Source organism: Parasteatoda tepidariorum, chromosome 5, assembly GCF_982258835.1.
Source record: "Parasteatoda tepidariorum strain Cologne lab strain chromosome 5, Ptep-v5.0, whole genome shotgun sequence".
Classification (NCBI taxonomy): Eukaryota; Metazoa; Arthropoda; class Arachnida; order Araneae; family Theridiidae; genus Parasteatoda; species Parasteatoda tepidariorum.
In genome coordinates, this window is record NC_141759.1 from 57990213 (window position 1) to 58006185 (window position 15973).

The following is a 15973-nucleotide window of genomic DNA, read 5'->3' on the forward strand; positions in this document are numbered from 1 at the left end:
GTGATAAAAAATAGAATAATTTCACTATCAAACAAAATCTTTACCTGTCACACAAATATACCACAATAATATGTTTGATTTCTTTTTACAAGATATTATCAAACAAGATATTCAGTTTGTCCCAATATTTATATATTATAGTATTTAATTTCTGAATCTGAACTGAGATGGCTCAATTAACTTAGAACTCAAAACTAGTCAGCTGTTGGCACCTATGAATTAAATTTCATATTAATTGAATTGGGAGCAAAACTTTTTCAATTTAAAGTGTAACAACCAATAAAGAGAAAAATTCTTTTAAAACCATTTCCTTACCTTGTGATGTTTCAACAAATCTATCCATTTTTCTTATGAAAAACCATGAAAATTATTAACAGTGTAGGTTGCTAACATTACTAGATCTGCCAAAGAAACACAATTTATCCAAACAGGGAGATAAATATTCTTTATTTTACAAAAACAAATATCATACAACAGCTAATTATATGGAATTTCTTTAAAACATTAAGTACCCTACAGTTTACATGTATTTAAAAGAGATGTGCTTTATCAACATATTTTTAATCAAGCTGAAAGAGCGAACTAAATTTGCTACAATGAACCTTGTACAATCTATTTTAATTAATAGAAAAATATTATAAAGTTTTTGGTTATCTCACAAATTATAATAAAATCATAATTTAAACTCTTTTTTTACCCTTGTAAGGTTCACCAAACATAATAGGACCTAATAGCACAACATGCATAAAATCAATGAGTTCTTAACTGATAATCGCCGTTTTGAGTAATGTATCTAACCCAAGGCAGAGCTTGATAACCACTTTTTTCAATAATTTTAAGATAGCGAACTTGAATACCAGAGGTGGTAAAATATGGAATTTCAAATTTAACTTGTATCGGTGGTTTTCCTTCAGACTCTTCGCTTTCAACACTGGGAAGGCCAAAATGAGCTCTCATCAGATATTCTTTACCACCAGGGAAAGATTTCACACTCCAGATTATGGCACTCGATTCAGGGGCATATTTTACATTGCCAACAGTGGTTTTAAACTTAGGTGAGTCTGCATCAGTTGGTACTGGAATGATTATTTCAACATTATTTGCAGTGGAACGTCGTTTAAACTGGCTTTTTGCTTTTACCATATATTCCACACGACTATGAGCATGGCGCTCAATCACTGACTCGATCCATATTAATGGTTTAACATGAGTATTTAACCGGTAAGACATCAATTCAAATTCGCCATCAGGAGGAATGAAGGAAATAGTGCGATCATTTTCAAACCTGGACAGCCGCACACACTGGTGGAATTTCACATCCTCCAATTCAACAGATTTGCTCTTACCACGACCAGTACTTTCAAATAGAACTTTGTCGTTCAGTCCCAGACGCAACTCAGGCATACCAGAGAGATAAACTCGCATTTTGATGCAGCCAACAATTTCACTTCGTAAAACATTCCCATTAGCATTCGCCAAAAGGTTGACAGACTCTATGACATCCAAGAAGACTTCATTCTTGCGGTACTTAATGCCTTCTGACCTCCAAGATACTGCATTGGTAACAGCCATAGGTGGGCGAGGTTGGGCCTCCATTTTGTGACTCTCTTGGGTTATAAATTCTTGCAAAATCTTACTATCTGTAGTTTGTGGATAGCCAAAATCCATAAGTTCATCTAATAGCTCATAAATTATAACAAAATTATCTCTAATACTCTCTTCTTCAAGCTCCTTAAAGTATTCAATGAAAACCTGCACAATTTTATGCAGAAATACAAATACCAAAGCAACATTTGCATTTTTCTTAGATGTCGCCACAAGATACAAATTGTTATACTTAATATACATGAATGTCACACCATTGTGAGATAATATTGGGGTGATACAACCTTCTTCTTCCTTTTCCATCAGCAAAGGCATAAACTTATCAACAGCTGACATATCTATATCTCCTCGATAGTTTCTAGAAATTAAGACCTTACCCTTAAGGTCGAGCAAATATATAGCAGAGGCAGACATCTTGGTATCTAAAATGAAATATGCAATATTACCAACTGATTTAAGACAGAGTTTGCTTGAAACAGCTTTTTAACACAATCAATTAAGTAATGGTGAACAGTATGGTAGGTATAAAAGTCAAAGTGTTTTAAAACACTTTTAACGGTAGTAAAAAAAAGTAATAAAATACCTTACCATAATTAAGAAGCACACAAAATCTTATAACCCTATATAGATATCTTTTTGATAAGATTTTGCAAACTTCTTAATAATTAGGAGAAAGATTAAACTACTTTTTGGCCAACACTAGCATACAATACCATAAATAAAGTCTAGCAAAAAAATATAAGAAAAAGAATGAACAAACAAATTAAACAAAAAAATAACAGTGTGTGTAGCCAAATCTTTCAACAAAAAATAAACACTTTTTAAGCACTCAAAAAATATTTTTAAGCACTACATACATTAAAAAAATACAAAATAATTTTCAAAGACTTTACACGATTATGATAAAATAACTAGTTTCTGACAAAGAACTCTTTTCTTGATTATATTAGCTTTATAAAATGATCAAGAGATTTTTCAGCTTGATATCAGAGGGTTGAAAATGAAGCTGGAAATCAAGAATATTTAGCAAAATGCAGCAGAGTTGCACATGAGAGGGCAAAAATCTCACGGAACCAAACTCATTAGTACATGTGGACTCGCAAGTATTTCATCAAATGTGTCAAATGATTGGGGCTTTCATACATTAGAGAACGAGAGTTCCCCCAAATGGAGTGTTAGAATGAATTGTGAAAATGTTGGATAGAACAATATGAAAAGAACGTTTTTGCATAATATGTGGCGAAAATTGAAATGTTAAAGAAAAAAATTTCCATTACGAAAAGGGAAAAAAATCTCACTTTTAAAAAACATCCAATGAAAAAAGCTTCTTTAAGGGGTTTTAAAAAACAAAAATCGAAAATAAACACTTTTAAGCATTTCTTAAAGAAGCTACGCACCTTAAATAAGAAATCACTGGTAAAGCGTAGAGATTATGGATGCCATTGGCGAAGAGATAGTGGGTATATGTTCCCCTCAATAATTAAAAATCTAAGTCCCCCTGAATATTTAAAAGACAAAGAAAATTTCCATCATTCATTATCAAATTAAATCCATCAAAGTTAAAAACAAGAGATAAAAAAAAATTTTTTTTTACATATTTAGCATATATAAGAAGTTTTATTTCTTAAGTTAGAGTGCTATTATATCTGTGCATTTAAATTTTGTTCCCTATAAAAATTGAATCCCTGCAACGCCTATAGTAGAGATACCCATATTACAAGAAATTAAACCTCTTGAGCGTATCTTACCGAAGTTAACAACTAATTTTCATTTAAAAACTATTCAAAAAATTTTAAACAATTCAATTAACCAACTGAATATCTTCCACATCTAAAAGCATTCTTTTATCCACTGCTTTTCTTGGAAAAAACTGATTCTCCCATGTTATTTAAGGTGAAAGTTAGGAATTACAATGAGGGTTCAATACACGCTTGTTTCAATGCGAAATGTTTGGTTGGTTAAATAAAAATCAATGATAAATACTCTATCGCAAATGAAATAGTTTTTCTCAAAAAAATCTTTTATAAATCTGGAATAGAATGGCAATCTTAAACATAATACAATACTCAAATAATAATCTTATTAAAAAAGTATTTCAATAAATCTAAAAAATTACTAAATGAGTGTCAGATATACAAAATAACTCATACATCTCTTTTATTTTTAAAAACAAAGCAATCCACTGATAATACTTTTTATATGCATCATCTATGACTATAAAGAATTTAATCTAATATAAAAATATTAGCTGTGGTGAAATCAAAGAAAAATTTTTTTCCCAAAAAACGTTTTCTTTTGTTTGAAAAAGTATCAAAATATTTTAAAATATAAATACAAAGCAAAATATCAAAAACATAAAAGCTAAATTTAAGTAAGATTAAAAATAAAGGAACTTAATAATTGCTTTTTTTTCAATAAAATATTTGCAGAATTTAAATTAATTTATGAAAAGAAAAATTAAACTTAACATTTCTCTTATATTTAAAGAAAAAAAAAACAATCTTGATTGCTAACATGTGTTACCAATAAAAGAATAAAGTATGCTTAAAATAAATTTGAAGTACCTATGCTCTAAGAAACGATTCTTTTACTGCTATTGATTTCTCCATAGTTTTTAAATCCGATATTCTTTATACGATATTATTTATTCAAACAACCTAATCTCGAAACGAAACAAGCATTTGAGGAGTCCGATTCACATGATTATGTCGTCAATCTTTTTTTCGGAAATTACTACTACGGATTTCATGATTTTTTATTGTGATGATTATTTACAAAATGCGAAGGATGAAGTAATTTGTGCGTTTCTAGCTATGCTAGAACTTAACTCACAATGCTAGAACATCACTCACAATGCTAGAATATCACTCACAATGCTAGCTAGAATATCACTCACAATGCTAGAATATCTCACATAATATAAGAATAAAAAATTATTACATGTTCAATTAAAAACAAATTATATAGTTTTTAGTTTGTAAACACTGCACTTTTGTTATTTTAAATTATATGTTCGTAATTATTAAAAGTATCTTGCAGAAAGATAATAGTGCTAGAGAATTTTGCTGCAGATAGCTCCAAAAAATTCTGCCACAGGGGTGAGGATTAAGTTTTGAAATATACACATAAAAGGGTAGTTACAAAATTTTTGAATATCAAATTCAGTTATTACGTAATACAGTACAGAACCCGTTATCCGGAAATCAGAAAACCGGAAAACCAAAAAACCGGAAAGAAATTCGATTAGTTTCCCCGCCATTTTTTTAAAAAAAAACTTTTTTTTTTCCTCATAAGATTTTAGGATTTTTCGTTCTTTTTTGAAAGATGTTTACCTTACCATCATTTTGGAAATAATCATTAATGTATTACTTAATCGTTTTTTCTTCTTTTTAAGATTATTTTTAATTTTTTTTTTCCGTTGGGTTTAACTATAAAAAAACGGCTTTTTGTTGCGATTGAAAAAACTGGAAAAATCAGTTATCCGGAATATCGATGGTCCCGATCGTTCCAGATAATCGGTTCCCCACTGTATAACACATTTTGATAAAGTGTTGCCGTGTTAAGTGAGTGCCCTTTTTTGTGTGGTAGCACCCGGCACTTTTTTATTCCTATGAAGAGCTCTGATACCAGTATGGAAATATTCCCACATAGATAAATTGCAAAAGTATGTTAAATGGGCCCGACTAATACCTTACTTCACTACCAGATAGCCTTTCAAAGGAAATTAGCAGAAAGCACAGATTTAATAGATCCATAATTCTTATTTTTATACAGCTTTAGAATAAAAGCAATAATGAGATCTTATAAATGTATAAACACATAACAGGCGAGGGAGATAGACATCACAACAGTAATGGTATAATAATATATTATAACAAGATCAATTTCAGTAATTGCTTTCCTCTAAATCATTACACAACTTATCTTGCTTGACAATTAAAAAAGTTTCAGATCCAAATAGCGTATTATTAAACCTAATTCAAACTGTATTAAATTATATACAAATGATGGTTGTATTTAGGTCTTTACAATAATTATTAGAAAAACTTATGGCATACTTTGATGATTTAAAAATCAAATTTCAGTTAACATATCATAAAAGTTCACGTCAATACAATAAACACAATCACAAATAATCAACAATATGTCATTTTAAAATTTCAAAACTAAGTAGCCCATTTCATATGAGCATATAATGTCTAAACTTTCTAAAACATATACATGCTTATAAATTGAGATTCGATTATTTCTGACAAAAGGAAAAATTCATAAATAATTATATTCTTTTCTTCAAAACATACAATTTTAAATAATAACAAGAAACTTTAAAAATATTAAAACTTTACCAATGAAACGTCTGCTGCAGTTGGAATTTTGATTTCACTTCACACCTATTCTCAAAATTTTTTTATATATATAATTTAAATAAATTGCATGAAACAGTGTTATTTATATGTAATTTGACAAGAAAAACTATTTTAAACTCAATATTTCATTTAAATTTTATTTACAAGACGAAATTATTTTAATTTTAAATATGAAGAATTATAATCGATTAATCGAAATCTTCAACTAAATGATGGCTGTCTGGACGGTGTGTCTATTGCACCGATTATCGGCGCAGTAAAATTCATTTTGCTATCTTACCGATCAAATTTTTAACCAATCATAGAGCGTATCTGTCCACGTGACTCTCCGATTTTTTTTCCAAAAATAATTTAGCTCTGTTTATCGTAGTCAAGGCAGCTACAATTTTTGTAGCATCTTGATTTTCTTCATATGAAGAATAACAAATAGCCATTCATGAATTTGAAAAAGAAAAAAGGACGATCTTCTGGAAGAGAGAAGCGAAAACTTTACAAAATGCTTCAAAGAAATTTAAAAAATTTGATAAGGCTTCACTGGAATTGAAATACACATGGTGGAAGAATTCATTAAAAAAAATGTACAGATAACAGTCGCCAATCCAAGTAAGTAAATTTTGTATTGTTTAATTAATTTTTAAAATGTGTTATTTAAAATGAATTATTTAAAATGTGTTAATTGATTAGCAACATCGTTCCTGATGTCACCATGTCAATAGTCACTATACACCTTGTAAAGAACAATTTAACACTCTTGTTTTATATGTTCTCTGACCTGCTATCTATTATTTTATATTGTGTCTGCAAGCCCTTATAGAGTTTAGTTTATACATTTTTTATACGTAGTTTGTTTAAAAAAAATTTTATTTTCCAGAACCTTTACTCAAAATTGTTCAGCTGCTGTCTCCAGATGAACAATTTTTGCAGATAAAATCAATGAATGAGGATCATGACCATGTCCTCTCCGAATCTTTGTTCCGTTCTTCGCCTAAAGAAAGCCTGATACCGGTTGAGCACCAAGAGAAAGTTCAAAAATATGTGAATCTCCAAGTATCTATATTTTTGTTCCATTTCATATAGGTAAAAATTTTTCCTACATTTACTCTGATTATCTCCATTTTCTATCATAATATTGTTTGTATAGTTAAGAAATTATTTTGTTACTCAGAGTGATTTACACTGACTTACGTGTGAATATTATAATATCTATTTGAACTTATTGTTGTTGCTCAAACTGTTGTTAATGGAGATTTCTGTATCGTGATCTGCGGCAGAGTAATCGCAAAGTCCAGGAAACTTCCGGGCAGTGACCCGCGAGAAACTAAAAGAAATGTCATAGAAAGGGACGGACTTGTTAGGTATAACTTGTAGTTACCCCTAGGCAATTATCTACATATATTTTTTTAAAAAATTTGCAAGTTTAAAATCTGTTTGGCACCTTGGCAATTGTAGTTGCTTCGCCAGATCACAATACGAAATATCCCCTGTTTTTTTACCTTGCCATAATGTCAAATGTATTTCAGTTATATATAAGAGCATAGTAAATTTTCATATGCAGTCCTTGCTTTAAATTTTATGTATCCATAAAATATGGTTAGAAGCAAAGACGCATAGAAAATTCAAATTCTGAATTTGTTTTTGGCCAAGTAAAATAAGTTTTGAGGCAAATTTAATGTTTGTGTTCTAAAAATAAATTCAATGAAATACTTGGAAGTAAAGCAAGTACATTGACTTTAGTTATGCAAACTGTTATAACAATATAATTTTTTTAATAATTTAATGCATGACCCTTATAATAGTATTATATTAGTATACAATTTGTTTCCGATTGAGGAAGAATATATTCGGAGTGTTATTATCATAAATAGTGATTTTGTGCTGACATTTAATATAATTCATATTTCTTTAAATATCTTTATTCACTTTAAATTATGACATAGTATTTTTTATGATAATGATATTTTTTTTTATAAGTTTTACTGTGTAAATATTTTTATTTAAATAGTATTGTAAAAGCTTAAAAATAGAAATAAATCCAAAAAGTTAATATAAAATGCATATAACAAAATTAGAAGGAGTTTAAATAACGCATCATCACCAACTCACTAATACATATACAGTGATACCTCGAGATACGAGTTTAATTCATTCCCTAACCTTGCTCGTATCTCAAAGCAATTTTGTCCATTGAAATGCCATTAATCCGTTCCGTCCCCAAAAATGCTACCCTCAATTGTTTTTGTTGTGTGTTTTTGAATAAGAAAAATGTATTTATAAATGACAAATACTATGTAAAAACATAATAAAAGAGAATGTAAAGCAGAAAAAACTGCTTTTATAAAGTGTTCATGCATATTTGTATTTTGGTTACTTAAATGCAACTTACACACAACTTAAATGCTACTATATGCTTAATTTTAGTCACTGCTTTTCTCTTCACTGATCTTTGCTTTTTTAGCCAGATTTTAAAAAAAACTGTCCAAGGAGGTTTGTTTCTTCCTTTTCAGAATGCTGGAGAAATGAGTTAGGCAAGTCTCATTAAATAGCTCCAATGTACGACCAGTTTCAACTTTTTCAGGGTGTTTCTTTTCCACGAACTGTGAAATTCTCTTCCACATTCCCAAGAATTCTTTTATCTCATTTGTAGAGATAACCTCCTCCACCTCTGGTTCTTCCTCGAATCCAATTTCTTGCAGTACGCCCGAATGCTCACCCATCACCAGGTCCATGGATTTTCTCAGAGGCACAATCTCCTCCTCCGCTGGCACTTCGAGTTCGAATCCTTCAAAGCTATGGACTTAGCCGACAGCACAATTTTCGGCTATAGATTTCGAGGCTCGGTGGGTGAACGGGAGCATTGTCGAGGACGAGAAGGGCTTGCAAGGCCATTCCTCATATCTCAAATAACTCGTATGTAAGGGCATTCGTATCACTGTATTTGAATCTTTTTTATTGTTAAAGACACAATTTTTAACTCTAACATTATAAAATATAAATGCAACAATAATGTGAAAGGAACAAGTATATTAATCTTGCATTAAAACAATTTCAATTTGGTCAGATTTATTATTTTCCCTTCCTTAGCTTTTCTAACTGCACAATTTAGCAAATCAGACTACAATACACAATTTAGCAATTCTTTCTAAAATTAAAAAAAAAATTCCTTTTTTTTTGCATATTTAAAAAAAATCACTCATTAAATGGCCCAAAAATTAATTCTATTATTTATGCCGGGTTCCCATCGCCCTTAAAAACTACTTTATTTTTATTTTAGCAATTTTTATCTTCTGCAATGATTTCTTTTATCTAGCTTTTTTTTTTCTTAAAATATTTTTTATTTTTAGGTTTAACGACAAAAGTTGTTGGTTTGAAGAGGAAGAAAGGTAATAGGCCCACTCCTTTTACAAGAAAAGCAGTTTTGGAGGGGAAAAAATATGCTTATGAACTGCTTTGTAGATGAAGAGACATTATCGAAGACCATAAATAAAGGCATTTTGAAGAAGAAGCTGCTATAGAATGTGGTATAGAGAAGGTTTCTTCTTGTATGGAATCATGTGTTGAAATTAATGAAGTGAAGCTGTTCTTTACTTCTGATGGGTGGCTATTGGTTAAAAATGTGATTTTACAAAATCGAGAATGATGACATGAGAATGTTATTCATGCAAACAAGATTGCGGTATGGTGATACTATTTTGTGCGACTCTTATTCGCAGTGGTATCACTATTCCTGTGTCGGCCCTCTGCAGCCTCCAGAGCAAAAGTATTGTTCAAAATCTAAACTTTTTAGACTTTTTTTTTAGCTTATTTTGATTTTCTTCCTGTGAGATATATTTTGAATAGATATTTGTCATGTGTAAGCCAATTTTGAATAAATATTTGTCATGTGTAAGCCATCTTTATATTTTTTTTAATTTTGAAACAAACTTTATTTCTTAATTAGTAATTTTTATTGCTTTTTTTTTAAAAAAAATATTTGTTTAACCATTGTCAAATTTCAAGTGAATGTCCACATAAAAACTCATCATTTACATTTCATTATTAATTTCTGATGGACTTCAATGACATAAATTTTCCCACCAAGTTGTTAAATAATTAAGTTTCTAGGTATAGGTGTTACCTATTTTGATAGAATAGTACTTTACTTTCAATAAATTTGCATTCAGTATGTTCCTTTTAACTGTAATTTATGTAGTATATGTTTCTTTCAACTTTGTGATTGCTTGCTTCTAATCCTAATTGTATAAATTTATATTTAGTTTTTTAAATCTGCTACATTTTTGTCCAATAAAAGCTTAGTTTCTTCCTGCATTTGTGTTTGATGAAATTTTGATAATATACAAGGTTTTGTATTTATAGAAATGTTTCGAGAATAAATTTTTAAAAAATCTCCTTTCTTTCCTACACTTATTCTTTAAATATTGATTATAAAATTCCTATTTATCAACTTCCTCTGTTTTATGAAGATTTTACTTTGAAAATTATCTTTTATATTTGATTCTTAATTTAAATAAGTGGAACTTAAAAAATTTTAACCTCCACAACATATGTATAAAATCAAACATATATAGTACCAAACATGGTATTACTTTGATACAGGCACTGAAAACATTAAATCGTATTTAATTAATTTTAAATCTTAAATGACAATACAAATAAATCTGAGTTACTTAAGATTCCAGCAGTTTATCTTCACACAATTTTATTTTTTAACTTATTTTTGTGTCTACTCCAGGTTAGTGAAAGGACATTTTATACTATGTCCCAGGTTCAAAAAACAAGTGCTTTAAATTTCTCAAGAAATACTTAAAGATTATTTTTTAACTTTGAAGATGTTTAGTTTTTTGCGCATCAGACACAGATCTATAGCAATTCAGTTGAAATTTGAGACTTCTACCCGTAAGGCAGAAAAAATTCTAAGTTTATTTACAATAATTCTCTTAAGTGGTAAAGTGACAAATTTAGCTTTCAGTGGTCCAAAAGTAATCGTAACTTGTTTTGTCAATAGGCAGGGCTGATTACGCTCTGGGAAAATCCCGAATTTTTCGCTAACAGTGATCCTAAGATCGAAGGTTCAGACGTTTCAAAAAATCATTGATCACAGAAGTTTCTGGAAATCAAAATTTCAAAGGCGAAACTTAAAAACACAGTTTATTTTATTTGTTTGATAGATACTTTATTTGTTTGCCAGATACTTTATAAGCTTATATTCCTGATAAATATTTATTTTTTATTAGTAAATGGTTATTATAATCATAAACTCAAGAAAAACATACAGTAAAACCTTTTTTTGTGCATTGTATAGGGACCGCATAAAAGAAATCATACAAAAAAAATTATAAGTTATTACGTATAACAAACAACTTTGTACGATATAGTACCTAAAAAAAAAAAAAATTTATGCGGTGCTTAGGGACCGCATAAAAAAAGTTGGACTTAAAAAAAATACATCAATGATTTATGAGAGAATGCTTTCAATTAAATTAGACCTAAAGAAATTTTAAAAATAATTAATTCTTCATTGTCCATGTACATGGAGAAGTTTTCAAATTATGCGTTAAATAGTTTGCTGCTACTCGTCGTAAGCAAAACGCGCATCTTCTGAAATGGTTAACAATAGCTTGAAGATAGGATTTCAATTGATTTGTTTCTTAGTACCATAAAATTGGTGATCAGTTTTATGACGACGGTCGACTGGTCAATTGCTTGTAAACCTCATGAAGTGTAACTTTAAACACCAAATTGTATCTCAAAAATTTCAGATTGACCCTCGTATGTACGTAACTGACTCTGCCTTATCAAGAGATTGTTTAAAATAAATGAACAGAGCATCGCGAAATCCAGATACATCGTTGTCAAGGAGAGACCACGTAATCAGAATTCGCCCACAACATGTATATGTACATTGATAGGAAAAATTAAACTGGCGCTAACGCCGCTAAGATTCATATACCGCATAAAAATAAATCACACAAAACCAAAATCGCATAAATAAGGACCGCACAGAAACAGGATTTACTGTATTTGTAAATTTTAATTACTTTTCCTGGTCATCATAGGTATGTATAAAATTTTAAATATATTCTAAGTAAACTAAGAAATATTGAAAAAAAAGGAAAAATCTGAAATAGACTAAAATTATGGAAAAAAAAAACTTAACGCTTTTTTTATTTTTTTGCATCCTGACTGAATTAGGAAGTAATATGACCCTCAATCCATTAGTTACATATGTAGTTTTAGTTTAACACAAAAGAGAAATTCTTGGAAATTGATCATGATCCGATCTAACTGTACAAACAAGTACGCTTTTAAAACATTGCCCCTGTCCCTGAAACTGATATGCCTTCAACCATCAAGATTAGAAGCAAAGCTATTTTAAACTGAAAATATTTTGCCATAGTAAAAACGAATTGACTATCCTTTAATGACAGAAAGAGATGTTTGTCCTGAAATGTATCGTAACATACATTCCATTCGTTTTTCAGCCTGGAATGTACAATGCGCAACAAAAGGAAAAAAAACAACGAACTGGACCACCCTGAATAACTTTTGATTTGATGATAAGATGTCTAGGACTTGCAAGTCTGTACTAAAATTAGCACATTTGAGGTCACCATGGTGACCTCAAATGTGCTAATTTTAGTACAGACGATATTTTAAGTGCCAAAATTAAATAGAAATCGCACTTTCTTCCAATAAGCATACCATTTTTGACGGATTTGGATTTCTAGACCCCAATATATACGGGTAGCAGCAGTCCATGAAATATGGCGGTCAAGAAAGTGCTCCAAAGTTTGGACCTCTTAATGTTAATTTTACTTTACTTACGCATCAAAATTTTTTAAGCGAATCGAAGAAAATTTTCACACACTTATAAAATTCATTTATCCAAAAATAATTTTTAGTAAACTTTCATTATTTTTTATTATTTTATTCAATTTTGGTAAAAAAAACTTTTGAAAAGTTATCAAGTTTTTTTGCATCAGTTTTTAAATAATATAATTTTACATGGCAAAATACAAAATTTGAGCGAAATCAGTCGAATAGTCTCTTAGAAATTGAATTTCAAAAGGGCTAGATATTTAAACTTCGATCTCTCAGGAACTATTCGATCGATTTCGCTCAAATTTTGTCTTGTAAAATTATAATTTTTAAAATGGGTGCAAAGAATTGTATACCTACTTTTAAAAAGTTTTTCAACCATTATTGAATAAAATAATGAAAGTTCATTAAAAATTAATTTTTTGCATAGAATTATCTAATTTGCTTTAAAAGTTCTCGAGATGTAGCGAAATACACAAAATAGTAAGATTTACATTAACTTCTCCTGGCTATAAATTGTTGCCGCTTCCACCTATATTTAGGGGTTTCGTAAATCTGTCTGTAGCCTTCCAAAAATGGTATATGTTTATTCAGAGAAAGTACTTTTTTTTTTCTGACTTCTTCGTAACTTAAAATATCGTCGACTCTTATTAATTAGCATATTTGTGGTCACCCATCTCGTGAACCATTAAGATTGAGCCCTAAGCGTGAAGGTCTCTGATCATTAGATCAAAAGTTATTTAGAGTGCCCTTAAGGATAAATTGAGGTATTTTTCAAAGGTAAAAATGAAATTAATATTTAAATATGTCATTAGGTTGAAAAGGGTTCAAATGAATATCTCAAAATTTACCTCAAATATACCTCCAGAGGTATATGTAACAACCTGAGGTGTTTCATCTTACATTTGAGGAGAGGTAGATATTTACTACTTTAAGGTGTTTCTTTTTCAACCTTAGGTTATTACTTATCAACCTGAAATATAATTCTTTACACCTAGCTATGGAACTATTTGTTCAACAACCTTAGGTGCTTCATTTTAACACTTCAAGTTATTCTGGAGCTGCCTAAAGTGTATTTTTTGACAATTGTAGAGGTAATATTTCATTAACGTGAAGTGTTCGCTGCTCTACTCATTACAGATATATAACAAGAAAACTGACTAGAGCCTAAAATAGCTATTTTTAACGCAAGTAAGTAAGAATGTTGGGCCCAAGCTTTATAAATGTGAATGCACACTTTAAATATTGCCAATGATTTCCCCATCATTTTAAATTTAAAAACATTAATCTGAAGACAAAATGTTAAGTGTAGATATAGATTCCTAAAACACGGTTTCAAAGTATCTGTCTTTGGATGGAGCTCCCACTCTGCATTTTTGCATTATAAAACCAAGTGAGAGGTTTTCTTGGACTATGGGTTGGATTTTGTCATTGGAATCCGTCATTCACTAAGAATTTTGGAATTAAATGACTAAGCAAAATTAATTACTTTTGATAGTTAAATAAGACAAAAATTAAATTTTTTTGCCATTCATTTTCATTGCCTCGTTATTGGATACATAACTTATTGAAAAAAGTTATTTAATCTTCATTTAATTTATAAGTCAACCACCGAAAATAAATTACATAAAATATATTTGATCAATATGAAGTTAATAACATTAATAATTTATAAGGCAGTTTTCTCTCGCAGTCCCAACAATTCTCTACTAAAATAAATAACTATTAATATTAATATATTATGTTCAAATGCTAGATGTATTATAAAAAGCTGTATCGCAAAACATATTTTCATATATTTTAATGGTATACCATTAATTCCTCTGTCACTTTATGTAGTGTATTATTATTATTATAAAAACAGTTGAATTTAAATTATAATTATGAAATATTATTATTAAAAAATATTTTCAACCAGACAATTAAGTTTAATATAATTTATTTAAATAACCGTAATAGCTATCGCCCCTAAAACTGTCTCAAAAAATTTATAAATTAAAAGAAAAATAATAATTTCGAAAATTTTGGTACCCTTTGAAATAAATGATAAATAAAAAATAGATATACAGAAAAAAAAGTAGATATACAGAAAAAAAAGTAGGAAAAGACACCTTTATTTGTACTTTAGTAAAAACTTTATTTAAATTATTAATTAAAATATAAATTAGTCGAAAGAAACAATTAATATATTTAAATAAATCCAATGTAATGTTAATAAATAATTTAGTTTTTAAAAATTCTATGAAAAATTTTATACGCTTTAAGGAAAAAAGAAATAATGTTCTTTTATTTTTAAATTTTTTGTTGTTGGTGAAACAATGACAACCCATCAAACAATGACAACCCATTACCAATTTCACATACACAGGTAGAAAAGAACTTATAGCTATTGTACCGATGAATTAGTTTCTGTAAAGTGGCGCTGTTGTCAACGTCGGCGCGATAGCTCTGAGGCTATCTTACCGATAGTCGGTGTAATAGACACTGCCCTGTCTGGAAGCTTGTTGGTAAACAGCTGTAATAGTAAACAGTATTTGCTGTCCAAAATTTATTATTAAAATTAAAAAGAGCTTCATCTGTTACTTACACTTGTAAAGAGCAAGAAAAAGTCTTAATGATGTGATGGAAAACTTATAACTTAACATGAAAGTTAAAGAGCATATATTTATTTGTTTCATAAACTGTCGATTGATTTGTAACTCACCACAAATGTTCACTATCTCTTTAAAAGCTTTCATACAACTTATTTAAAGCTAGAAATGTACATAGACTTATTTTCAAGCCTTAAAAAGGTATGGATACCATGAAATCGTATGCATGTATTGATGTTTATGATCCAAATTGTACAGTTGTCGATACATGTAATAATTTAATTCAAGATGATAATGTACCTCTGACCAATAACCTAAATCATGGAGATTCTATAACCCAGGCTACATATTTAACTGATTCGAATAACCTTAGTTTATCCAGTAACGAAGCTGTTGCCAGTGCTGATTTTATAACTTCTGCACCTACAGCAAATGAGGTTGATCCAAAACAGCAACACAAGAAAGAAAAGCGAGTAAAATCAAATAAAAGTCAATGGCGTAAAGAGAAGGGAAATAAGTATCTCAACAAGCCTTACCGAAATTACAAAGGTATAGAGATCCAAAGCAAAGAATTTGTTGACTATGATTGCAAAT

The 15973-nt window shown here is 29.4% G+C and overlaps 1 protein-coding gene and 1 long non-coding RNA gene across 6 annotated transcripts; one reads left to right on the forward strand and one right to left on the reverse strand.

Moving 5' to 3' along the window:
- Positions 1–428: 428 nt before the first annotated feature.
- On the reverse strand, positions 429–15628 carry AP-1mu (adaptor protein complex 1, mu subunit). Of its 4 annotated transcripts, none has more exons than XM_016049328.4 (2): positions 15493–15628; positions 429–2027 (listed from the first exon to the last, which is right to left on the reverse strand). In XM_016049328.4, exons 1-2 carry the CDS (start codon positions 15524–15526, stop codon positions 751–753), a joined length of 1311 nt encoding a protein of 436 aa, XP_015904814.2. In that variant the 5' UTR covers positions 15527–15628; the 3' UTR covers positions 429–750. The 4 variants fall into 4 exon arrangements, with proteins under 4 accessions (XP_015904814.2, XP_087020131.1, XP_087020132.1 ...); XM_087164005.1 differs by lacking the exon at positions 15493–15628 and adding an exon at positions 5952–6182; XM_087164006.1 differs by lacking the exon at positions 15493–15628 and adding an exon at positions 5664–5981.
- On the forward strand, positions 6208–9858 carry LOC147809402 (uncharacterized). 2 transcript variants are annotated; one of them, XR_015433734.1, is made up of 3 exons: positions 6208–6575; positions 6844–7049; positions 9314–9858. It is a non-coding gene; the product is annotated as an uncharacterized LOC147809402 (long non-coding RNA). The 2 variants fall into 2 exon arrangements; XR_015433735.1 differs by lacking the exon at positions 6844–7049 and having other exon boundaries at positions 6211–6575.
- Positions 15629–15973: the final 345 nt, after the last annotated feature.